The following is a 27,005-nucleotide window of genomic DNA, read 5'->3' on the forward strand; positions in this document are numbered from 1 at the left end:
TGAGAAATGCTAGGAACATCTCTCACACTTTCCTATTCATGATTAACTAAAATTTATTAAAAATTTCTCATTTTAGCAATTGTCAATTTTAAATCAGAAAAGAAACATTAAATAAGAAATATAATTTATGGAAATATAAGATTGGTCTAATGCTAAAAAGAGAAGGAAAGAAAAATAAATCAGAGTTCAAATTTTTTCACTGACAAAAACTAATCATATTTACAATTAATAATTACTGATAAAAAGAGAGTGGTATTTACAATTAATAATTACTGATAAAAAGAGAGTGGTAGAGAAAGTATTCCTACCATTTCTTTAGAATTTTGATAATTTTATCTTTAAAGAAAATTTTCATCTTCCTTTAGACTCATTTATATCTAATTTTATAATATTGGATGAGACAAGATTCATAGATGGAAAGTATAAGTATATTTTCTTTAAAGAATTCAAGAGGTTATAGTTAATTATTTGGCTATCCACTTTATTCCTATCTGTGTTATAAATATATGTGTCAGAAGTTTAAGATCCTTATATTTTTTAGTGGCAGCCATGTTTCCATTATTTTGTGACACTTTAAGGCACTACTACAAAAGTGCTTTTTTAAGACGTGAGTTCTAAGACAGTTGTTAAAAACCGTCTTAGAGTACGGAGCGGTGGCAATTTTGTAATAAAGGAGAAAACTGTTGTCTTTAACGTCGTACATTCTAAGGCGGTTATAGACGACCGCCTTAGAATTTCTTTCGGTGGCAAACTTGTAATTATGAGGAAGTAAGACAACGACGTTTTTTTATGGAAGACCGCCTTTGTATATCATTTTCACTTTTGGTATACCCTAGCTAGCTGAGGAAGAACACTCTTACTTTACTTCTTACCCCGTGCACCCTCTCCTCCGTTTTCGCGGTTTCTTCGAAACAAAAACCCCCAAACAGCACAGACAAGAAGAACTCAAATTTTGGACATTGTTATCGACGTCACTTCTTTACAAAGTCACAGAGAAAGTTTCTAGCAAACCAAACAGCACAGACAAAGTCATACCGAGGGCACTTAAGCTTTTCCTTTTGTGAGTGTTACTTGAAGGTATGTTCTCCTGCTTTTCTTCCATTTGATTACTTCTAATGTATACTTCTTTGCATGTTGTTCCTTGTTCTGTATCGAACCGATAGTCATTGCTGAAAGGAAAAGCTACCAATTGTGTTGAGGGTTTGGCCATTTGGGGGTTTTAATGTTTCGGAGTTTGAAAACAGAGGTGAAATAAGAGAGTGACACAATCTCATATGTTAGGGCCATTTGGGGGTCATTCTTTTCCCTTTCGTATGTGCTTTCTCCCTCTCTCAAACGAAGACATTCTGAGGATACAATCTCAGATTCCTTTGCTATTTTTTCAATTACTTTGGTTATACTCATGGTGTTCACCACTGTTATTAGTATACTCATGGTGTTTGCATATTTCTGGTTAATTTCATTTAATAATGGTTTTTGGGTTTTGAATTTCTTGTCTGATTGCTCGGGTGTGCGTGTAGGTTCGTGCTGTTCTGGAGAGAGCTACAGGAGGAGTTGAGAAGGCTTTACTTGGCGTTTGAGCAACAGGTTTGGTTTTTACCGTTCTAAGCATCAGAATATTTGGGTCATGTAGTGAATTAGTTGAATATTTTAATGTTTGTTGGATGTTTCTTAATTTACTAACTAATGGAAACAAAATTGGAACTCATTGAGCTGGAAGGAAATTGATTGGCTTAAGTATAGCTACTTTTTTGTTAGTTAAAATTGCTCTATTGCTTGCTATATTGATTCAGTTTTTTGCTTAGTTAAGAGTTGTTAGGTTATATAGTATTAATTAACATGTGCATCAATCATGAGAGGCATGGATACATAGCAAGGATGTCTATCTTTTTTCAGAAAGTAGAGAAATTAGAAAGCCGAAGCTTAGTTGAACAAGGTTAATGCTGCACTATATTTAATTTCCCCTAATTAACAATGTATAATTGCTAGCTTCTATGGGTTATCTGTCTGAGGGCTGATTATCTGTCTGAAGCTAAAGTAATGTCAGATTTTTCTTAAAATAATCGAAATTTAGTTGCTTTGGGTTATCTTGTTGGTTAGTAAAATTAGAAAAAAGAATGAGCTCAATATTATTGAAGTTAGATTATCCTGTTTGTTCATGCTTTCGTTGAAGAAAATTAATTTTGCAAATTTACTGTAAAATGAGGTTTTAATCTAAAGGACTCAGGTGATAGTAAATTGATGCTTTACTTCAATTTCTTTCAGGTCTTGTTCTCTGTCATTGTCTGTTCAATCCGTAATCATGTTTATTTATATAATATTTTACCCTATGTTGAAGTTGAACATAGGCATGTGTCAAATATTTATTTTGGGGTTGTCAACTTTATTATTGTAGAATTTTATTTTGGTTACTGAATTTTACCGTTTTGCTAATTGTGGAGGCTGGAATGCAGTGTGGATTGTAATAGTATATTTTGATATTTTTTAATGTTAAAAAGGGTGGTCATTAGTCATCAGGTTGGTTAAGGTTGGAAAATATTACTATTTATACCTGGAAGTACATATTACCTTTTCAGGGTTGATGTTTTAATTTGTAAGTTGCTTTGTGTTGCATCCTTAATTTGATGGATTCTCCTTCATTATGCTTTTTGCCTACCTATATTCCTTTAGTGATTGCCTCAAAAGCTAAGTTGACAAGATGTGAAATCCTTTGCTTCTAAATTTCTTCTTTCTACTTTTTCTTTGGATTTTATTTTTTCTTGTACACGTACTGCAATCACTGTGTCAAATTGGATCTAGTATTTTCTTGGAAGCAAGTTTTCAGGTTCTTGGATTGACATGTAATTGTGACAAACTTATGCTTATTCTTTGCATTAGTGAGGCATTGTTGGCTCTGGTTTATTTCTTTTATTAGTCAAAATCTTATTGGGAAGGAGTATAAAAGGTTCTCCCAACCATTTTCAAATAGAACGTCGACAATAATTTACATTTATATATTTCCTAAACTCTTTGACCTCCTAGGCATAGATAAAAAAAAAGCTCATTTGGTTTAAATATCACCCGACAAAACATGAAGAACCTGAAACTTTTGACTTGATCCAAATCCAGCTTCAACTTTGATTAGTTGCAACACTTTGTTCCAATTAATTTATAGTATAATTCTTGAAGATAATTTCATTCCTATGTAGTAAAATAGACCAAATACAGGAGAAGCATAGTAATTGCCACAAATGTTTTAAATTCTTCCCATATTTTTTTACCTCTATCATGGTTGATTATAAGGAAAAATTGAACTCAAATCATTTCATTTAGAAAATAAGACCTCAAATTATATAAGATTGATTGAAGGAACTGATTAATAATTAAATCTTGGAAAAATTACATCCACACCTTTAACGTCTTTAGGCACCCAACAGCTAGCATGGAAGCTTGCTAAGATATCTCACAAACTTTTTGCTTCTGCCTTCTTGCTATTGGGCACATTTAGTGCTTCATTATTTTTTATTTTCCCAAATAAACTATTCAGGATATACTTTAAAAAATAAAAAATTTGAACTCTTCCAAATAAAATATGGACAAATTTTCTTTGACTAGTATAATAAAACGTTTGTGAGATATCTTAGCATTTGATGAACATAAATAACATCAAAATATAATTTGGAAACAAAAGCTTCCACCAGCAGCTCCACTTTTTTTTTTCCTAGCAGGGGTTAACTTGGAAACAACCTGTCAAAGTGCATAATCAAGCATCCATTATTTCGTACCTTTTCGTTCTTCCACGTCTTGATGCCTTAAGTTAACTTTTTCAGCTTCTGAATCAGGCTCTAGAGGTAGATATCTAGGCCCTCTTGGGTTGAATTTCCTTACTTTTTCCAATGACTTGATGAATCTCCTAAGCAGGATCACTTTTTTAAGATTGCTCCAGCTTGTAGACATTTTCTGGTTTGTTTTGTTTTGCTCCTTTGGTGCTGATTCTTCTTGTTTTTGGATCATTCCGTTCCAGGATTCTATCTTTTCTTCTTTTTGGTTCAGGCCTTCACTGTATACTCTTTCAGTTCTATTGGATTGTTTGGAGTTGTCTAAAATTGTGCTGTCATTGAGTGATTCCTTGTCTGATAAGTCATCCTGATCATCTAGAAGAATTGAATCAATTGCTTCGTCTACCATCTTGATGGCTTTATTCTATTGGCGTGCAACTTCTGGATCAGCTACGACATGGTCCTTAAATTTCATCTCTTGATCAGTCACGGGTGTACTTTCATAAGAGAAGGAAGCTCCTCTTGTTCTGCTCCCATCAAACCCTGACTCTTTTTTGTCTGCCCCATCAATTAGTGACTCGGAATTGTTTTCATCCATATTTGATACCATGTGCTTATACACCAAGTACCATAATCCTGTGTTATTATGTTTCTCTACAGGGGTCTCAGGTTCTACAACAGCACTAATATGAGCTTCATATTGTTCCTTTGTAGGGAACTCTTCAAGAGTCTCAGTTACGGGTGCACTAAATTTTGATTGTCACCTACTAAGACGGTTATCGTAACCGTCTTTATAACCCAAAATTATCTGTGCACTTTAAGACGGTTATAGAAGAAACGTTGTAATATTTGGCGCATACTAAGACGGTTATAGATAACCGTCGTAGTATTAAAACCTTACAACGACGATTTCCATAACCGTCGTAAAATAGCTTATACATTTTACGACGTTGGCATTAACGACTGTTGAAAACCGTCGTGACATGGGCATAAGAACCGACTTAAAATCCAATTTTTCTAGTAGTGAGGCCTACTTATCGGAAATATTCGCTCTCACAGCATCACTAATGGCTGTTGTTTTATTTCTTTCAAAATAAATAAATGTATTAGAAGATTAAGATCCTTCATTTTCTTTTAGTGGCAACACCATGTTTCTATTGTTTTTTACACTTTAAGGCACACCTATCGGAAATATGAATTCGCTCCCATATGGCATCACTCATGGTTGTCATTTAATTTCTTTCCAGAAATATACCATGGTGAAGCCAAAGCAACCGCCCTTCTTAATTACCTTCTTGTTGAAATTTCTTTTGTGCAGCGAGAGATTTTACTATTTTAGTTACAAGTACTAGGACGATGGACTAATTTAGGGAATTTAACAGATTATTTACTAAAATGAGGTTGTTTTAAAACAAAAATTACTGACATAAGATTGGTTTAAATTACTAATGATTATCTTCTGAATATCTAAAAAAATACACTAATGGTCAGTTTTTGACAGTTTTTTTAGACTGTAAAAAATGACATTACGTAGTTTTAAATGATCTCATACCAGTGATTCATTTTAAATAATCCTATTTTTGAAAATAATTTGTAAGAGAGACCCAAAGGTCAATCACTCTTGATATGATGTATTTTTAGTGTCAAACTTCTTTATGCATTATGTTATTTGTCTTACATGTTAATGTTAATTACTTTGAAATTCCTTCCCAAAAAAGGCCTTCACTTCTATCCCGGTAAAATCTATATTAAATTACTGTTGATATACGCCGTTGACATGATATTTTGTAGCTCATATATACGCTTGTTCTAAGTTTTAAGTATTGAATAAGGATTTAACTACACTTAATCAGTTATGTTGAATCCTTGTTTTCTCTTAAAGTAGTCTAGAATGAAATCTTTTAAATTTTAAACACCGGTTTTATATTGAGATAACTTCCTTTTTAAATGAGAAAAATAAAGATTAGGTAATTGGCAAAGAAAAGAGGAGAACAAATATATTATAGGCTAACCCGCTAGATCAATTGATTTAGTGGTTGAGAGTTTGAATAATATGTATGAGATTAAAGGCTCTATCTACCCTGTAACCATTGTTATAACAACTTGTTACGTAAAGCTACAGGAGGAAGAAGGAGAGTATTCAGAATAGAGAGAGAACTAGATATTTTCTTCTTATTCCTCCTACAATGCGCTATCATATATATAGGCACTTGTAGGGCACCAAAAGATAAGCACTACACGAAAATACAAATATTATAATGGGGAACAAGCCCTAACATCAACTCGACAAAGACATGCACTAAATAACAGAATCTAACAACGTCCAACTATGCTTTTGAAACATTAGCACTTAAACGTAATCGCAAAAACGTTGAGGAGGTGTGACCTTCCTCTGAGGCCTTCCATGCTGGGCTTCATGCATGTTGACTGGTCTATCACTCCTAATCCCTTAAAAAATCACCTTGTCCTCAAGGTGATATTTCTCCTTTAATGAAGCCCAATGTTCCCAAGATGTGTCGTCAACTGGTAAACTGGCCCTTTGCACTAGCACATGTAAACGAGGTCCATTGTTTGTGTCTACCCAACGAGTATTGAGGATAGTTAGAGGGGTGATGAGAGGATAGTTGTCGAAGTCCTTTCCAGGTAATGGAAGTGGGCTGGGTTCAGTTCTTGCATCATGCCAGAATGGCTTGAGGAGTGAGCAATGAAAGACAAGGTGGATATGTGAGTCCTACGGAAGAAGGAGCTTGTAAGCCACAGTACCTATACATTCCAAAACCTTGAAGGGGCCATAAAAACATTTAGTGAGCTTGGTCTTGTTGGGGCCCGTTAGGGACGACTGACATTGAGGACGGAGTTTGACCATAGCTCAGTCACCTTTTGCATAGTGTACTTTTGGACGGTTATTGTTTGCAAAATGTTTCATTTGAGCTTGCGCTTTTAACAATTTATGACGTAAGCTATCAAAAACTTCCTCACATGTGGTGAGTAATGTGTCCCATGCCTCTACTAAAGAAGAGCTTGTGATATACTAAAGGATTGTCGATGGTTTATTGTCGTATGTGACCTCAAATGGGGAGGTTCCAGTGCTAGTATTTTTGGAAGTATTATACGACCACTCGACCCAAGGTAAGAACTTACCCCATGGCGATGGGCGATGATGAACAAAGGCACGCATAAAGTCAAGCTTAAGTGTAACTTTGTGCCAGATAGCTTAAACAGTTCTTGCCAGAACTTACTAATAAACAAGGGTTCTCTGTCGAAGACTAAGCTCCGAGGCATGCCGCGAAGCTTGGAAACTATGTCCAGGAAAAGAGTGGCAACTTGATAGGCAATATATTGAGATGGAAGAAGGCCCAAATGAATACCTTTGGAGAATCGATATACAACCACCAGTATTGTGGTGTTTCCTTTATATATCGGTAATTCGACAATGAAAATTGAGTGATAAGTTCTCCTATGGCTGAGTAGGAAAAGGTAGTGGAGATACAATCCTGCTGGTTTCCTGGTCACATATTTGGTGTATCGACAGTTGAGGCACTGTGCAACAAAATCATGAACGTCCTGTCGAATAGAATTCCAGGTGAATTTGTCATGTAGTTTGGCCAAAGCTTTTGTGACACCCATATGACTGCCTGTGGGTGTGGAGTGGAATTTATGCAACAAAAGCCTGATGAAGTTCAGTTTGTTGGGCAGCCAAATGCGACCATTTTGTAAGACCAACCCATCACTGTAAGTTAGAGTAGGACGATTGGTTGGGTTCTCTTGTAAGCCTTGTCGTAGAGCATTAAACTCGGGGTTATCAGCTAGCTCTCCTTTTAGTTCATCTATAAAAATGAAATATGGCATTAAAAAAGTGAGGACCATTCCCTTGGAATGGTCAAAGGTACAAGATAAGGCATCTGTGACCACATTGGAGTGGCCAAAGCGATATTGTATGATAAAATCATATCCCATTAAACGTGTGAGATACTTCTGTTGCTCCGGTGTCTGGATAGTTTGAGCCATTAGTTCCTTGAGACTCCTATGGTTAGTGAGAATAATCAATACCCAATAGGTATTGTCTGCATTTTTTTACGGCAGCTGTTATGGCGCATAATTCACTAACATAGGTGGAGGCTTGAAGAAGCTTAGGGCACAATGGTTTACTGAAAAAAGCTATGGGGTGCTGGTAGGCATAGCACTGGTGCTGAGCTGACTGTAACGACCCGCCTCATCACTACGGTATCCACACTCTAATATTTGATGATTTCAATTTTTATTTTTTTTTATAAAAAGAACTTCCTTAATTTTTGACTATGAAAATAGAAGTGATTTTATCACAACATAAATTCATCCAACAACACGCCATTACTTAAGTGAATATGCATAATTACCTAGAAACAATAATTCGATACACGTCATACATATAACGAAAATTAAATGTGTTCATAGATATAATTAAAATCCTAGTTTTACATCTTTAACTCAACAAAATAAAACTTAAAAACCAACTACGGAGGAGTTGATTACAAAATACAACTCTCTCCCAAAATAACGCAAACGTCAATCACGTCGACTCGGCGGCTCCTCACCAGAATCTTACTCCCTGCACCCTATCACTGTCATTCTGCTCCCACGAACAAGGTTCGTGATCATCACAGGTATCAACCACATGATACAAAATTGCAAGGGTGAGTTCATTATAAAAAGAACCAATACCAATTCCAAATAACCACAATTAGCAAGGAACATAGGCAAACATGATGAGCATACACAACAATCATTATTCAACACTCATATCCAACAAATATTCATCATCCACATTCAACAATTACTCATCATCCATCCATGGACCCAATCAAGACTGCACAGAATGATGCATGCACCTGACTCAACACTCAGATGCAATGTGGTACGTACCAACAACAACCAAATCTCAGGAAATTGCCTAAGCGTGTCCACACGATACTCTCACTTAGGGAACTGTGCTGAGTTTGTCGAGACCACCCAGTTGTGCACGTAACAGCCCCCCTCCCATAGGTGATCAGCCTGGGAGCCCAAAGGTGTTCCCTACCAGGTGACAGCCCCCTAGTACAAAGTACACTTGGCCACAGTTACTCTATTTCCTGTGTTGTATGAGCTATGATCACGGCCAAAAGTAAGTGCCAAAGACCATGGACCAATTAAAGCGCCTAAGCATCCCCTCAGAAATGCTTAGATTCTCTAACCACGCTAGTTACCCACGTCTGGGCCATCCGACAAGGTCAGTGCACTCTACCCCCCATGACATACACTTCATACGACGTATGTTTGTGGCCAAAAGCTAGTGCCAAAGACCCTAGAAGGTCAGTGCACAGTGCCCCCCACGAACATACACAACATGCACATGCTAATGCATTTCCAACATCAATCAACATTCCATTTCCATGTCATTCTCAACATGACGTTATCAACAACAACAACAACCTTATTTTATACTCACATATTCCTCAATAATAACAATTCATGTTGACATGGTCTTTATTAACAACATCATCTCAAATCAATATCATCATTATCATCACATATCAATTAAAATCCTCAATAGCAACATCAACAACAAATTGCATTTCGCACATATATACATACATATCTTTCATGCCTGAGATTCACACTCACAGGTCTTCAAACAACACAAATCAAACAACCACAACAATATCATTCATCACAATACACACACACACACACACACACACACACACACACACACACACACACACACACACACACACACACACACATATATATATATATATATATATATCGCATCCCATTAGTTAAAACGTAATTTTCTTTGAAGAAAAATCAGCATGCAACAGGGACAGGCAGATATCCTCATAGCTAGGTTCCCTGACCCTAACTATGGTGTTAAAACGGTAAATTTTATAATAAACTCCCCTTACCTATCGTGAGCTACCCCGCGGATTCCTCGTCGCATCACTTGAAGATTCCTTTTTGTCCTTGCTCGTCGATTCCACGCAAGCCTCTACCGTGCCAAAACGAAGGAGACTTAGTATGGATTTCAGAAAACAAAGCTAGTAACAATGCTCTGGGTCAAACACCCACATCACTATGAAAGAGCTGAGAGCATTTCGGGTTTTACAAAGGAACATCATTAGGAAATTCCGACCACGCCAATGTGACCGGAGTTCAATGTAGGTTACGAAAATAACATGCATTTCAAAGGAAGCATAAGACATGCAATGGCGGTTCCAAAGTCAGAAAAGATGCAAAGACAAGAAACAAGCGTAGAATCATGGTTACGTCGAAAGAAAATGAAAGGTCAGATTAGGGTTTCATTCTCTATCGAAACCGCAAGCCAAGTTGGAAGATTCCGCTTTGGTTGAAGGGTTCCTCTCGGTGTGGGGTTTCAATGGAGAACAACGATGGTTTGTGGTGGCTAATGGTGGCTATGGGTGATGGAGAAAGTGATTGGGACTTTAGAAATGGCTTTGGAAGAAAGAAAGAAAGAAGAAGAAATGACGTTTTTCCTAAGCTACACGAAAGCAAAGGCTGAAGTGCTTAAATAAGAAATGCTCTCGGGAACGGAAGCTTCTAGCACACTCCAGACATTTTCTCAAAGATCCCAACGGTCAAATCATGGAAAAGTGTCTTGTGAAGTTGAAGACCAAATTTAGAGAAGATCCAACGGTTAACGAAGGCTGGGAAGCATTTTTACTGAGGCAGCTTCATGTAGCTTTCTCTAGAAGTTTCATTAAGAGGCTTCCTCCAGAAGCTTCCTCGTGGCTTCTTTGAGAAGCTTTCTCAAGAGGCTTCTTTGAGAAGCTAGATCCTTATCTATCCACACCCCTCTATTAACTAAATTAACCTCCTTAAAAATAATTTCGGATGAAAATAACGCAACAAATAATCAAACATCAAACATAATTACTAATAATATATAGATATATATATCAAGGTGTTACACTGACTGCCTCTAGTAACGCATGAAAGGATAGTAGGGCCTCCGGTGACCAGATGAGATGTTCCTTGGTCAAGGGATGAATCAGAGGGGCTTCTATGGTAGCATATCCTTTGATGAAGCATCTATAAAAACCTGTGAGACCCAAAAATCCCTGCAGGGCTTTAAGGGAGGTAGGTCATGGCCATTGTTGAATGGCAAGTATCTTGTCGGGAAAGGGCTGAACACTAGTAGCGGACACCACATGACCCAAGTATTCAATTTGTTGTTGGAAGACGCAACATTTAGATAACTTAAGGAAGAATTGACCATCTTGTAGGATCCAAAAAGCACAATCCAAATGTTGAAGGTGGTTTGCGAATGTCTGACTGTAAATTAAAATATCATCGAAGAAGACGATAATGAATTTACGTAGAAAGGGTTTAAAGGTAGTGTTCATCAATGCTTGGAGTAAAGAAGGAGCATTGCAAAAGCCAAAGGGCATTACAAGGAATTCGTAATGCCCATGGTGAGTGCGGAATACAGTTTTATGTACGTTGTCCTCGCGCACAAGTATCTGGTGATACTCTTGTAGCAAATCGAGTTTGGTAAACCAGCTTGCACCACCAAGCTCATCCAAGAACTCATCAATATTTGGAATCGAAAATCCATCTTTAATAGTAATGGTATGGTGTTAAAAGATAGATATTAAAAGATAACTTAGCTCTTAGCTTTTTTTTATTTTAAGGTAGCTCCTAGCTTATTAAATAATCCATTTTTTGAAAAAAACAAATATTTGCACTGAAAAAATCAACCATTAGTATTGAAAGTTGGCGATTAAACAAAATTCGGCCACTAGGTTCATTGTTATCTTTGATGTTAGAGGTCAAATTAATTAACATGTATTAGGGACTAAAATGCATAATAAATATCAACATGAAAGATCAAACTATATATCCTAATGTTTAGGATTGAAATGACCAATAAATAATATGTTCAATTAATTCGTAAATCCTTGAACTTTGATATATTTTTTTAATGTTTCCGGAACTATTTTTGTTAATTGGGTTCTCGAACTTATTGTTTTTTTTTTACTTTGGTCCTTCTGTATAACAGCCTTTACGAAAAATTAACTGCCTTAGTCAATTACGTGAGTTTGAGCGGGTTGTTGTAGAATGAAGCTTGGAGAGACTTGTAAAAGAATAATTGAGTTGAATGGATCTAGAGAGGTGAGAAATATTGGTTGAAAAACTTGATTAAGAATACTAGATTTAGAATTTATAGAGGCGAGAAGACTTACATGAAGAGGCGATCATATATACTTTCATAAAGAGGTGTGAATGTTGGCCTAGAGAGATGAAAATGCATAGTGTAGACTTGTAGAGGTGACAATACTAGATTCAAAGACTAATTAGGTTCTTGTGATTCATTTTCCATAATGAGAGTTAGACAAAATGACACAATTAAAAACAAGTACAGGTTTAAGGACCTAATTGAAACTAAAATTCAAGGAATTAATTAAAAAATAATGTTAAATAGTTTAGAGACCTACAAATTAATTTAACCTAAATATATTAATTTCAAATACTTTTATTTTAAGGACTAAATAACTAACAACAACTAATGGGGGTTGGTTTAGTGGAAGGGACTAGTCCTTTAGTATGTGATGAACTAAAGTTTAAATCTCTATTGAAAGAAGTATCCATATGTAGTGTCAGATTGTATCTCTAAATAGAGTTGTCTTTAAAGAAAGATATATATAACAGAAAAATAACTACATTTTTAGAAAGTTTTACATATTTTGTTAGGGTTTTCTTAACCATTCTCAATTATTTGTATGCACTAGTTATGCATAGTAGAAATTGTTTAACATTTTCTAGATTATGTAACAACAATGCCTATTTAATTTTTATTACTTAAGTATGTAGTGAATTCAATACCAATAAACATCACAATTTTAAAGCTTCATATCACCAGGATGATCTATATAGCACTTGTTTAATAAAATGTTGTATCTACGGAATATTATGTACATAATTGTTTGTTTTAAATATTGTTGTATTTATGAATTTTGAACCTTTATTTTGTATTGTTCAATATGATAACAGATCAGATAGAGAATTTCTCTATGAAATTCTTGGAGTAGTTATTGAAGTCGGGGCAACAACAGTGAACATAGCCGACACTGTAGGTATAGTAATGCCATTGGAGTTAGGAAAATTAATTGTTGATATAAAAGACAATACCCCAGGAATTGCGAATGTTATTATTTCGACTCATTGTCATAATGATCTTGGGCTTGCTACTGCTAACACCATCGAGGTATAACGTACAACTCAACTAGTTAATTTGGACAATTGAACTACATATCAATTTTTAGATAGTCTTGGTTACTCTCAGGGTGCTCGTACAGGTGCACGGCAATTAGAAGTAACCATTAATGGGATTGGTGAAAGGGCTGGAAATGCGTCGTTAGAAGAGGTAAGTATCAATCTTTCTTATGTATGAATTTTTCCATTATGGAAAAAAATCATTTTGTTATATTTCAACATGATTCCTTTGGATGCATGCTCAATTTAACACTATTATAAATTAATTTGTCCAATGTGAATATGAGACTAAACATAATATTTTGTGTTTCCTAAATTTTTCCATGATAAAGGTGTTAAGTCCTAATGTTTATTTCTATATACTACAAACTAAAAGGGTAGAAATAATGCATTACGTTTCCCTTGATAATGTTCATAGTCTCTATATTTGTAGCTTTCTTTATTTCTTCATCATTTTCTGTCATCAATTTATTTACACAATGTAATCTAAAGGTTTTTGGTTTCTTTTGTTATTCAACTTAAGTATCACTACTCTTAACATGCATGTTATCACTGTTTTTTTTTTTTGTGAATAAATTTTTTAACATGCATCATTGATAATTTTTGTTTGCCATTATGGTAGTTATAAAGAATATCAATGACACAATCAGTTTCTTAATCCTAAAAATTAACAAATATCACATTTCTAGGCATGTTATCTTCCATGAGAATGTTTTTTGTTTTCTTTTTTTAATTTTTCCACAATCTGTTTCTTTTGTTAATCTTTTAAATTACTTAATCATACCATAGTTTCATATTTCTTTTCCAATATCACTTCACAATAAGCCTATACCTATTCAAACTTTCTGAAAGATGATCATAAATAAAATTTTGTTTTATTTATGTAACCATTCAATAGTCATGTTCTAATTAATCTTATGTAACCATTTCCCTCCTTATCATTGTTTATAACTTAAATTTTATGTCATATCATTTGTACTTTAATTGGCTCCTAAAAAACATTCTATAACATTCTTTGAATATAAAAATCCTTATTAGAGGGACTCGATGAAAATGTTCATGAAATCTAGTTAATACACACTTTGGAGTATTACTGTTAATGGTGATTATAATGTTCCAAAATCACCTCTAGGGATTCCTTTCTTAAGGGAAAAATAGGCTATAGAAAATGTAAGCAAGATTCAATTGAATACAAAAGTATGATACCTTATAATCTTTTTCCTTATAAAATAATAGAATATATGATTAGGTATATGCTATTGGACACAACCTTGTACTTACTGGAAAAACAGAGTTCCACCATGATTTTTCAAAGCATTCAAAGACGGTTTTGAATCGTCTTTGAATCCAACGTCATGGAAAGTGAAGACTTTCCACGATGATTCTTAAAAAACCATATTAAAAAAGCTATTATTCTAAGACAGTTTTTAATCAAATAATTGTCTTAGAATATATTTTTTAAAAAAACAAAAGGTTCACAATTGAGAATTCTAAGATGGTTTTTCCAAAAAATGTCTTAGATTGTAGACGGTTTTTCAAATAATCGTCTTAGAATGTCTTTTTTTTAACAAAAAATTTAAAAATTGAGAATTCTAAAACTGTTTTCCCAAAAACCGTCTTAGAATGTCTTTTAAAAAAAGGAAAATTAAAAAAAACACTATTTTTTTGCCTAATAAAGAAGATTTATTCATGAAATCATGTAACATATAACAAATCATATATATTACTTTAATAACTATTTAAGTGACATAACATATCTAAATAATTTATAAAAAATAAACTAAAGTCAAAAGGAAATAAATTAATAACCATTGAGCTGAACCAATGAGCATTTATATCATGTGGATAAAGAACATAAAATCTTACAAAAAAAAAAGAAAGCTAATTAATGCAATAACGATTCAAGCATTGTTTAATTCTTCATCGTCCCTCGTCGCCAATCGAATGTGGCGTGGCATAATTCGAGTCTTCTTATTGTCTCTCGCAGCGTTTCCAACCAACTCCAAAACTTAAAAAATAAAAACATCAAATTCCAATTTTCCAATCATCCAATTGCTCAAAAAACAAACAAGTATTAGGGGAAATTAAACCAATTGAAATACAAAACCCTAGATCGAATCACATGGTGAGATAATTTCAAAATCAGATTTAAAATTACGGCTATTACCTCGGTTGTGAGATATTCGAGGATAGTGGCGAGGTAAGCGGGAGCACCGACGCCAACACGCTCGACATATTTTCCAGCCTTGAGGAAACAGGCGATAGGTCGACGGGGAATTGGAGGCCGGCTTTGCTACTCCTTGAGGTGGCCTTTTTGGCAGTGCTGGACCCTAGGGTTTTGCCACAACCAGCCATTGATGAACTTTAACCTAGTTGTTGGAAAGAGAGGGTTCAAGATGTGCGAAGTGAAGGTAGAAATGAGTTCTAGTGACTGAGAAATATGAGAAGAGTATGTATTTCAAGACTTTTAGTGAATGCGAGGTTTATATGGTGGGATGCGTGAAAATTTGGCCAATGAGAGTGAATGATGTGGAGCCAAACCAAAACATAAAGGAAGGGAAAGGGCATTGCAGGTTAGAGCAGAGGTGGAGCCAAACCTCAAAATGAAAGCGCGAGAGGTGATGGCTTGGGAACCCTAGAGGGGGAGTCGAAGGGGAAGTTGAAAAGTGAGAGCGCGAGAAGGTGGAGGGAGAAATGAAATATTAAAAACAGTGTAAAATATTCTAAGACTATTTTGTAAAAAATGTCTTAAAATGACAATTTTCTAAGAGGTTTTTCGCACAATTATCTTAGAATGACAACCTTCTAAGACGGTTTTTGAAAAACCCTCGTAAAGTTGTTACATTTATTTACAAAAATGTCATTGTATTCTCTCTAAGTTGGTTTTTTTTATCACAAATGATTTCTTCATGAGGTGTGTTTTGGCAATGCCCCTAAAAGATTTATCTGCGGTATCCCATGCAAGTCCCTCATGACACAACAGGAACTTCTTATACATTATGAGGCTACAAAACTAGCAAGGGCTAAAACTTAAACCTAGGAACAGAGAAAGCAAACTAGAGAAGAGAAACGAGGTGAGATAATTCTTGATGTGAAAAAATAGAGTCAAAGAGACTCATATTTATTGGGTTGGAGGGGACCACATGACTGTTTGAGTAATTAATAATAATAAAGATAATAATTAAAATAGTTAATGATAATTGATACTAATTAATTAAACAATCAAATGATTGAGGTAGAAAGAAGGAAAATCCCATGATTTTTGTAATTGGATCAAATAAAAAAACTGTCTCATTAAAATTGGGACTTTTGGATAGGCGTGCTTTTTGAATTCAAAATAAATCTCAAAATAATTTAATTGAATAAAATGTAAAAGGATTCTACTCGCAAGGGGGAGGGTAAAATTAGTGGATTTGCACTATGACAAACCCACACAACTCATGCTCATGTGCATGAGACTTCCATCTCCTGGTAGCCACTTTGAAAGTCCATATCACAAAATGGTATATAAACACTTGAGCCAAAGCTATCCCAAGCAACATGGGACTTTGTCTTTTGCAATACTCAAAACTACAACATATTCATGTATGGTTGCAAAGGAAATATAAGTCACCTTGACTTTCACTTGTGATTGAACTAAGTTCAAAAAATGAAGATTGTATATGTTGGTGGATCAATACAATATATTGAAAATGAAATACATAGAAACTAATGATAAAATGTTTCAAATATTAAAAACTATCATTAATGGTTTTATGGCTATCAGAAGAAAATACAAATATAAGGATAACATTATAAAACTCCTCACAACTTCACCTTTATCTAAGAGCCTAAGATCATTGTCAATCAACAACCTTTTTAGATGAAAGGAAAGAGAAATTAAATAACTTAAAACTGCTGAAATACATGTAAAGAGTGCATAAATACACAAGCATACTGAGTTTTGAAAGTGTTAAATACATCCAAGGGCATGAGTGAGTCAAGGCGCATATAATGGAATCTGATGGTTGAATATAGAAATAAAAGTCTGAAGCCTAGGCCTACCCATAACAAATACATTGAGAGATAAAGGTCTTGGACTTAGAGTAGTAATCTCTAACACCCAAGCCAATTTGGAAACTACACCCAAGCATAAGTCAGTAGGTGTTTGAGCATAATTAACCAGTATACCCAAGGAAGTTATCTACGCCTCTAATCACATCGTGTATCCATCACCTCCAAGTGCACTTATCCTCGAGATAGTGTCATCTCTTTACCCGTAGTATGATCCTAAAATAAAAACATAAGGGGTGAGTCATTCTGCTTCATTAGCCAAAACACAAAAACCCTAAGTCAAGTCAAAAACACACAAGGATAACAACCACTGCATTGTGGTTATTCACTAGGTCTTACATGCATCCTAAGGTGTCTCTTTTTACTAACTCAATCATATAGATCACATTAGCCAACCGCCACTGAAACTCCCAAAACTCATTGGAGTTACAAAATTTTATTTTGAGTGATTACCAGGAGTACACCCTATGCCATGGTATGATGGCAAGCTCTCACTAGCTAGTTATGTCTTGCATTTGTCAGGATTGCCAAGTTGGCACTATGGAAAATGAGACCTCAACCTCAACACCATACCCCCAAGAAACAATAAGTTAGTGAACATAACCCAGGTACCACCTGTAAGGCCATCCTAACTCTAAGGATTTAATCCTCTATCACTCCTCACAGAGTGCTTACTTTGTCATTACCGTGGGGCCCAATTGCATAGGTACAAAACATCGTAGAAAGGTGAACCAAGTCCGAGAATCAATCAAACTTAAGATAATCACAAAATAGGAATCCCATCTACACCTCTTGGTGGAAACCGCCAATCGATCATCTTCTAGAGAACTCTCACAACTTCCTGCATGTCCCCCAAAGTCAACTCTCTTGAAAAAAATCTTCACATACCGTTGAGAGTCTAAATTTCCTTGTACGTCTCTCAAGCGCATTAATCTCTCGAAGGAAACATCCTAGTCACATGGGTACTTATGTTCATGTTCTTGCAAACTAACGCAAAGCATTGTACGTCGTTCGAGACACACAATGTTCACTAGAACGGGGTTCTAATCCACACCTAGTGCATGCCTTTCGAGATGCACTATGCCAATTAGAACATTGTCCTAGTTGATACCAGGACTCGTGCCCGAGTCCTTGTATCTACCACACATAGGTCTTAGCACACAAATCATTATCGTCTCCAGTTACAAGCCAACCAGGTCACACACAAAAGATCACGTGCAACAGTGCCTGATGTCACACCTCCCGGTCTCCAATTAAAACATCACATTCCATAGTTATAGTTGCTCAAAATTCACAATCCTTTGGCCTTTCAATAATCAAAAAACAGGTCTTAACTCATTGAAATCATTAAATTCAGCACACAATCCTTAGACAAAAAATTAACAAGGAAACACATCAACACATAGTGAAAATTTAATGATTCAATACATCAAGTAACATGCATTAAAGACCCTAGGTTTTAAAAGCATAGAACATTCAAGCCTCTTTAAAATTTATCAAAAAAATTTATGATTGAAAATTTTTCATACAGCCTTAAAGGAAAATTTCTTATCTTTCCAACAAGGTAAAGTACTTCATTAGCAAAAATCTACAAAAACACATAAAAATTTCAACAAGGCAGCAAGACAGAGAGCACTTCAGTTTGGACATAGTTCAAAGATTTGCGAATTTATACCTCTTCCCAAAACCAAAAAGAATTATATTTTTTACAGTGTGAAACTAAAAAACCTTCTTTTAAGCAAGGTAAAAATTACACAAAAATTCTCCCTATGTTGCTCCTAGTAAAATTTTATTTCTAACACTTTTCCCAAAACCTAAATATTTCATTTCTTATTCAACTCCGTTTTGCTAGGCCTTTAGAAAATGAAGATGAAATCCATATTTTTTTAAATTTAAATTTCTAAATAGAATTTATTTCTATATTTTCATAACAAGTAAACCTTTTGTTCAGATGACAACCACATAAGCTAAAAGTTACAAAACATTGAGCACGATCAGACACTCGTTGCACAACAAGGTAGTCACTTTGCATGTCATAGATGGGCTTCAAAATGACCCCATCTCTCAAGGTCTTGAACACTAAAGGTGTTGAAAATTGTGTCTAGAGTTAAAAACAATTTCACGAAAAACCAACAGGTAAGTTTCATTCAAGGCTTGAAACCTCGAGACTTGTCCATAGAACTAAACCTTCCAGCCAACCTCTCCCTAATCATTGCCCATTTTCAAAAATCCAAACTTTCTTTATAAAATATAAAAAAAAACATGGAAAAAGTCTCCTTTGTACTGGGAGCTCTTCTAAAGCATGAAAATGAACAAAAGAAGAAGATAGGTCATGCATGCAAAGAAAAAGATCTTAGCTTGTCAAAGTACAGTTGCAAAAAAACTATAAAAAAAAAGATACTTTTGATGTGTGCAATGAAATGGAGGATCAAATCACCATGGTTTCCAGGGTTGCGTTCACCAAAAAGACCCGCTGACCATAGATTTCACTGCTACATGAAAATTAGAGGAAGAGGTGGTTAAGATTATGTAAGCTTCCAAGCCTTGCAAGCACAACACAAAACTAGTGCAAAGATTTTAGAGTGACTCTTCCTTCCTACTTGGTGGTTAACGAATTTGTGTGTTTCAGAAGAGGATATGAGTGCTCTTGGTTCAATTGAGGGTCATCTGAAGCGTTTTTGGTGAGAGAGAGAGAGAACCTAACTTGTTTGCTAAGTTGAGGGAAAATGAGTAGAGAGTGAGTGTGACGGGTATGCATGAATTTTGATTGGTTAGGAGGGTGGTGTGTGAAGGTTGAGTGTTGAAGTGGCTAAAGAGAGGATTCAGGAAGGGTGTGGCAAGGAATTGTTAGCCCCTTCCCCCATTGGTGACTAGAGATTTGCTATGATTGTGAAAAGGGTTTACACTGGGTAATTAATTTACACAGTGTAACTCTACATTGTAAAAATATATTTTTCTCGCGACGGAAATTATTTTTCTGCTAACTTTAAGAATTAAATTTAATCAAATTATTTTTTTATAAAACTTAATACTTGAGATATATTTGTGTAATTAAATAAATCCTAATGATCAAATATATATATTCTGTCTCTTAAAAGGAATTAAATCACATCAAAATGTCATAGGCAAAATAATTCACTAGCAAACACTTACCGACAATTAATCTAAAGAAAACCAATTATTTAAAGACATTTCGCTAACAAATAAATAAGTTAACACGTAACGTTTAATCAAATCACACACTACATGCAATTCTCATAACAAGAAACATTGAGATATAATTACACACATATTCACATAATTGATTTTTGTAGACTTTTCTAAATAACCATTATTAAGAAACTACTAATTTCTTCTATTTTTCATTATTTTACACAATTATTTTATTAATCACATGCAATTTCTGAAGACATTCTTATAATAAATAATTAAATAAATCTTAATTAAATTACTTACGTAACAATTTACAGGGTTATAAATTTTGAAGTGTTACAAATGAACATTTTAGTTTATTAAGAATCTGAGTTATATATTAATAAAAAATAACCTAAGTGAGCATGTCCATTACCAATCCAAAAATAATATTCTAACTTCAAGTCTTAAAATTATAGTGACCATCCCTATGTGTTTTGGGTGTTGTTGGGGCATTTTGTTCGGGGTTAAGTTGTTGGTTTTATTTGGCTAAATCATATGTGAGTTTTTAACATGGCTAATGCACTTCTCTTGCTTTTAGCTACTCTTTTTTTTTATATGAAATTTTAGCTTATATTTTAAAAAATTATCCCTAAATTTACATAGTAAAAACTATCATGAAAAACCTATTACATATTACAATCAAATGTAATTTATGTTCAATTTATACAAATAAAAATAAATAGTGACAGTAAGAGTATTACACAAGGAATTTGAATAATAACTTAAAACTTTACTAAGGATAGTTTTCCATAAAGATGTTTATTTACATCTCATCTGCACATATCAATAAGTCATATACATCTTTACTAAGGCTTTGTCATATTTTATTATTCCATTATTTTTTAAATAATCTATTTTTTTTTTGTTTCTTAAGAGTCAAGATGGTGATAAGATAAAAAAAATATATTCATTTTATTTTCATAAGATAAGATCAAAGTGCTACTTATGATGTTGGTTGATATTATTATAAAAATGTGTCATAGATTTCTATCATTTAAGCTTTCTATAATTATTAAAAAATATCACTTGTTGCATTAACATTTACTCTTTCTATAAAAAGTTAAAAAAAAAGTAAAAGTTGTTTGTGAACTTTCATTTTTAAGATTAAAAGTTCCTTTCAAACAAAAAGTTGAATGGTATTTTTTTAAAAAAAAATACAGTTTTATTTAAAAATCATTATCTTATCAAAGACAAAATATTTTTTAAAATAAAAGTAATATTGCGAAAATTTTATTTTATGTGTATAGAATTATTTTAAAGATGATAAAATATTAATTTAAGTAATTAAAACTTTTAACTTTAAAAATATTAAAAATATTTTAATTAATAAAATTTTATGAAATTATATAAAAAGATTATAATTTTATAGTTAATAATTCATACATAATGGGAATTAAATTTATAGGTCAATAATCTATATTTACAAATATCCCATGAAAAGAAAAGATTGAAGTTAGCATAGGTGTGTTCCACCCAATTCATTTAGGTTGCTTTTAAAATTATAACAACTGAACTTTCAAATCAAAGCAAAAAAATAAAGAAGCAAAGTAAAAAAAAACATATGATGACATGATTCAAACAATGAATGTTTAGAAAAAGCTCCACTTAAGTTGGATTTAAGCTCCTCTCATTAGCTTTTATTTAAGCTATATTATTTTGACAATTTTTTTTAAAAAATAAGTGACTTGTTTTTTAAGTACATGATTTTTAAAAAGAGTGTTTGGATCAACTTCTCTTTTTTAAGATATAAAAAAGTAGAAAATAAGTTGGGCTAAACATACTCTTATAGTGCTTACATGTGTCCACTGTTATTTAATCAATCTTTTCCTTAATATTCTATCACACATTCCCTTGTTATTTTTTTCATTCTAGGTTGTGATGGTCTTGGCATCCAAGGGAGATCATGCCTTAAATGGTCTATATACAAGAATCAATACAAGACACATATTAGAGACAAGCAAGATGGTTTTTAATTTGAATCCATTCTTGTATTTTATATTTTCTCTCTCTTCTTTTTACTTACCTTTGTTCTTTTCAAATTTTCATAACTTCTATCAATAGGTTGAAGAATACTCTGGTATGCATTTACAACCTCACAAGCCTCTTGTTGGTGCTAATGCATTTGTCCATGCAAGTGGCATTCATCAGGTTAGTCGTATCCTGTACATGCTATGTCCTGCTATATAATAGTATTAAGACACTTCACTCATTGTATTCCTAAAGCATATAGGTTTTAGCTTTTATGTTGTCAATTTAATCTACCAGTATGCTACATTTTTTTTTTTGTAAAACTTGTTTACTAGAGTTTTTAACAATTAGTAATTTAGTCATACTAGTATACTAGCATGAAAGAAGTATTAGCAAACACTTCATTGTGATATCCAAATTTCAAAGTTAATTAGTTTCGCAATTTGTGTTTTCTTTTAATAAATCTATGGAATTTTAAACTTTGCATTGTAAATGAATATCCACAAATAACATTTAAGAATTTGAAAACTTACTTGATGTTCTTTTAATCTACTATCTTAATGTATATTTTGTTCTTACGTTGATTAAGATTGTCATTTAGAACACAAAACAACACTTCTCTCTCTCTCTCTCTCTCTCTCTCTCTCTCTCTCTCTCTCTCTCTCTATATATATATATATATATATATATATATATTAAATATTTCAATATTCATTTTCTATTACTTATAGTTTTTTGGATTCGTGAATTGCTTGTCATTTACAAATTTTAATGTCTTTAAAATTCTTAGCTTGTTTTAAATCAATACATATGTTGAATTTTCTATTATATTAAACATTCAACAGTACAAGATTTTTTAATTTATAGTAACAATCTAATATATGATTAAAACCTTTTAATCTTCATTTACACAACCCTTGTAAAACTCAAAATCAAATGTATATTATAATTTTATTTTGATTCCTTTTATATAATTAAAGTTCTTTGCAAGAATACAATTTAAGTTTTTCATTTCTTTCTTTCTTTCACGGGTGTTATTTGTCTAGTGAAGTTAGCTCTAAGACTATATGAAACTTCTCCTTTATATTTTATCCAATTTTTTATTATTTTATTTTCTACTTTGTAGGATGGAATGCTTAAACATAAAGGTACATATGAAACAATATCTCCTGAGGAAATTGGACATAAAAGAACCACCAGAATTGGTATTGTGCTAGGGAAGCTTAGGTATGCAAAATACTTTTTTCTCAAATATGCTTATGTTAGAAAAAGCATGACTATCAATATAAGAGGAAGGTGAATTGGATTTTCAACAATATTATTTCACAAATTTGTTTTTGACTTCCTCAAATTGAAATTTAATTGAAAATATTGTTTTGTGTTGTGCTTGTGATGTAGAAATTGAAATAAAAGAAACACACTAGAAGATGAATTGAATAATGAGTATATGAACTTTGAAAACTTTTTGCAATTTTTTTGCAAAACACAAACTTTTAAAACAAGTCTGAAAAGCTTTTCATCTAGGAAAATGTGAGAAAAGAAAAAAAAAGTGTAAACACAAGAACACAAGTTGTATACTATTCACTCAAAATGAGCTATGTCAACTTTTCCTTCAACCTTAGAAGGGTTATACTTATCAAATTGAGGTTGTGGACGAGTATTTTTTATGCCACTTATGGCTACACCAAATATTATCTAGTCCACTTTTGACTTTACAACAAATAATTTCTCATTGAGATTGAAAACTTGAGTGTTGTTTCAAACTATGTTAACTTCTCTTTCTACCTTAGAAGGGTTATACTTAACAAATCGAGGTTGTAGACGAGTATTTTCTATGTCACTTATTGCTACACCAAATATTTTCTAATCCACTTTTGACTTTACAAAAAATAATCTTTCCTTGAGATTGAAAACTCAGGTATTGTTTCAAACTAATCCACTTCTCACTTTCAGAAACAACATGTTTGAAGATTACAAGAATTTACTCAAAGTGAGGATATAGAAGTTTAGCACACAATTATAAAAACTGTGCAACGCATAGGATGGACATTTTAGAGCACTTATAGTATCAGAATGTCTTGTCCACATATGCTTTGGGAAGATTTATCCCTAGATTTCACCACTGGGTTGCCCATATCTAATGATTACACTATGATCATGGTGGTTGTCGACAAATATTCCAAAGGCACCCATCTTGGCCCTCTTCCATCGCAATTCACGGTACACAAGGTTGCTGTCCTATTTTTGGACACAATCTGTAAGCTACATGGTTTTCCCCGCAACTTGGTGTCTGATCAAGACCCAATCTTCATCAGCAGTTTTTGGCGTGACCTATTCCGCTTGAGTGGAACCAAACTCTGTATGAGCACGACGTACCACCCATAAACAGATGGCCAGACGGAAGTCCTCAATAGGGTCATTGAACAATACTTGCACTCATTCTTTCATGATCATCCTAATCAATGGTTCAAGTTTCTTCCCCTGGCAGAATGGTCCCATGATACATCCGTGCATTCTGGCACAAGATTTTCTCCCTTCGAAGTCATTTATGCATTTGACTCTCCAACGCAGGCTGCTTAAATCTCAGAATGTGATGAAGACTCAAGCTGATGCTCACCATTGGGATGTCCAATTAGACGTCGGTGACTGGGTGTACGTTAAACTCCGACCTTATCACCAGACCTCTCTGCAGCCTTCTTACTCCAAACTCTCAAAGAGGTACAACGGGCCTTACCTTGTAGAAGCGTGTGTCGTCCCAGTCGCGTATCAACTACATTTGCCTCCTGGCTCCAAGATACACCCTATTTTTCATGTTTCACTCCTGAAACCACATCAAGGGCCCATTACTTCTGACACCTCCCCTCTCCCTCCTCTAAGTACAAACAATCATCCAATTGTCCGTCCTTTGCAGTTCTTGGATTGGAAGATAGACACTGCTTCCACTCCACCAACCCAACAAGTTTTAGTTTAATGGGATGACCTCACCCCAGAAGACACTTCTTAGGAGCTTAGGGATCACCTCCGCCTCACTTACAACCTTGAGGACAAGGTTAATCTTCCATAAGGGGGTATTGATAGCAATAACAACACTACAGAGGTGGTAGCTAATAGCATACCAGCAAGGAACCATAACAAACCCACTTACCTCAGGGATTACATTTAGTGGAGACAACCTTAGTGCACTGCAGTTAGTTAGGGGCCAGATATAGTGCTCCCTCAAATTCTGTTATAACAAAATTTGCTATCTTCTGTTAAGAAATCAATAAGCAGTGTAAGCCAATAAATATCTAGAGAAAGGAATGAAAATACACAGAAACAAAATTTGAATTTGCTTATCTTCTCTTAATTTCTTAGTTTCCTTTATCCTGCTCCTCTACTTCACCATTAGCTGATAGTCTCTGCTATCAAAATCATTGGACATAGACCATTTTAGCAATTTCGACACAAGTTCATTTAAAACAATTTTATCGTTGTTTTGGCTCATGATTTCTTTCGAAAATTTTAAATTATAGATCATGAAACCCAACTATTTTTTATTGGTTGCTTGTAGAGGAAAGCAATGCTATCATTCTGAAAGGCGATTCTAAAGTTAAATAAGTTTTCTTTGGCACCAACAGTATTAAAAAGATACAACTTGGTTTTGATTTGAAAGTAAAGCCTAAAAGAGAAAAAAATCTAAATAACAAGAAAGAAGGGAGAAGAAAGAAGAAGGCCAAAGCTAGTGGTAATGGATAAAGAGACTTTTGAGTTCATTGACTCTGATAAAAAAAATCAAAAAGTTGGAAGCTAAAGAGAAAAAGTCAAATCCAAAAACTTGTGCGTCTAGTAAGAAGAAGGAACTTGATGTTGTTGAGAAGGCTCGTTTGTCCAAGAAATCCAAAACTAGGTTGAAGCTTCCAACACCAAAGACAACCTTGAAGTTGCACTTTAATTCTATCTTAGAATGAGGAAACTGAAGAACCTCTTAAGAGGAAAAGAGTGGACGAAGTGGAAGCCACTACTAAATCTGATGAACCTAAAGCTCCATTAGCTCAAGTGGTGCAACAACCAAAGAGGATCAAAACCTTGGAGTCATTGAACATCTCATTCCCTTAACTCAAATTTGAAAAAAAAAAAATCATCCCAATGTTGTTCGAGAACCTATAAAGTGGAAGGAATACCTTGGAATCATTCAACGTCTCATTCCATTAACTTCGGTGGAAGCCATCAAGGAGAAAGAGCTAAATAAGGAGACTGCAATTGTTGTTGCTCCTAAGCTATTTAATAGAAGGAGAAAAAGAAGCCAAGGAAAAGAGAAAAAGAATGTTGTACAGGAACAATGTTGCTATTGTTGCAATACTAGACGAAACCACGTATTGCTCATCCTGAGAATGAACTTGTGATCAGACATTTTAACTTAAGAAATATATTTAATGAAAGAAAAAGTCAACCATAATGGTAAAGAACATAAAAATGATGCGAATAAAACACAAAAAATTATTCATTTAAATAGACTTTTTGTATTTATTTCCTTTTGTCGGTGACCTATTGTTGAATTTTGTTTTCTTTGGTGTGCTCCTTTTTAAACTTTGAAGTAAGATTGACTCTTGACTAGAGGATGTTTGAACAATTTGTTTATTTGCCTTTCTCCTTAATGGACTTTCAGAGATTGAATAAACTTCAGTTGATGATGAAGATGCATCTTTTGACTTCTTGGATGCTTGTAGCTTTGAGCTTTTACTTATGACAGATTGTTTTTTCACACTTTTCTTTAATAGACTTTCTTCTTCTTTTGATGAT

General features: G+C 33.9%; 1 protein-coding gene and 1 long non-coding RNA gene across 2 annotated transcripts in view; one reads left to right on the forward strand and one right to left on the reverse strand.

Moving 5' to 3' along the window:
• LOC114381531 (probable 2-isopropylmalate synthase) overlaps nt 1-27,005 on the forward strand; it is a 46,166-nt gene that overhangs the window by 991 nt on the left and 18,170 nt on the right. The window contains exons 2-6 of the mRNA XM_028340805.1: nt 12,789-13,002; nt 13,081-13,161; nt 22,131-22,223; nt 22,320-22,406; nt 23,353-23,453. Coding sequence (XP_028196606.1) covers nt 12,789-13,002; nt 13,081-13,161; nt 22,131-22,223; nt 22,320-22,406; nt 23,353-23,453 — 576 coding nt within the window. The remainder of the gene's footprint in view (nt 1-12,788; nt 13,003-13,080; nt 13,162-22,130; nt 22,224-22,319; nt 22,407-23,352; nt 23,454-27,005) is intronic.
• Nucleotides 16,732-19,918, reverse strand: LOC114381462. The gene is made up of 2 exons (XR_003660048.1): nt 19,501-19,918; nt 16,732-17,279 (listed from the first exon to the last, which is right to left on the reverse strand). It is a non-coding gene; the product is annotated as an uncharacterized LOC114381462 (long non-coding RNA).

The sequence above is a fragment of the Glycine soja genome, chromosome 13 (assembly GCF_004193775.1).
Source record: "Glycine soja cultivar W05 chromosome 13, ASM419377v2, whole genome shotgun sequence".
Classification (NCBI taxonomy): Eukaryota; Viridiplantae; Streptophyta; class Magnoliopsida; order Fabales; family Fabaceae; genus Glycine; species Glycine soja.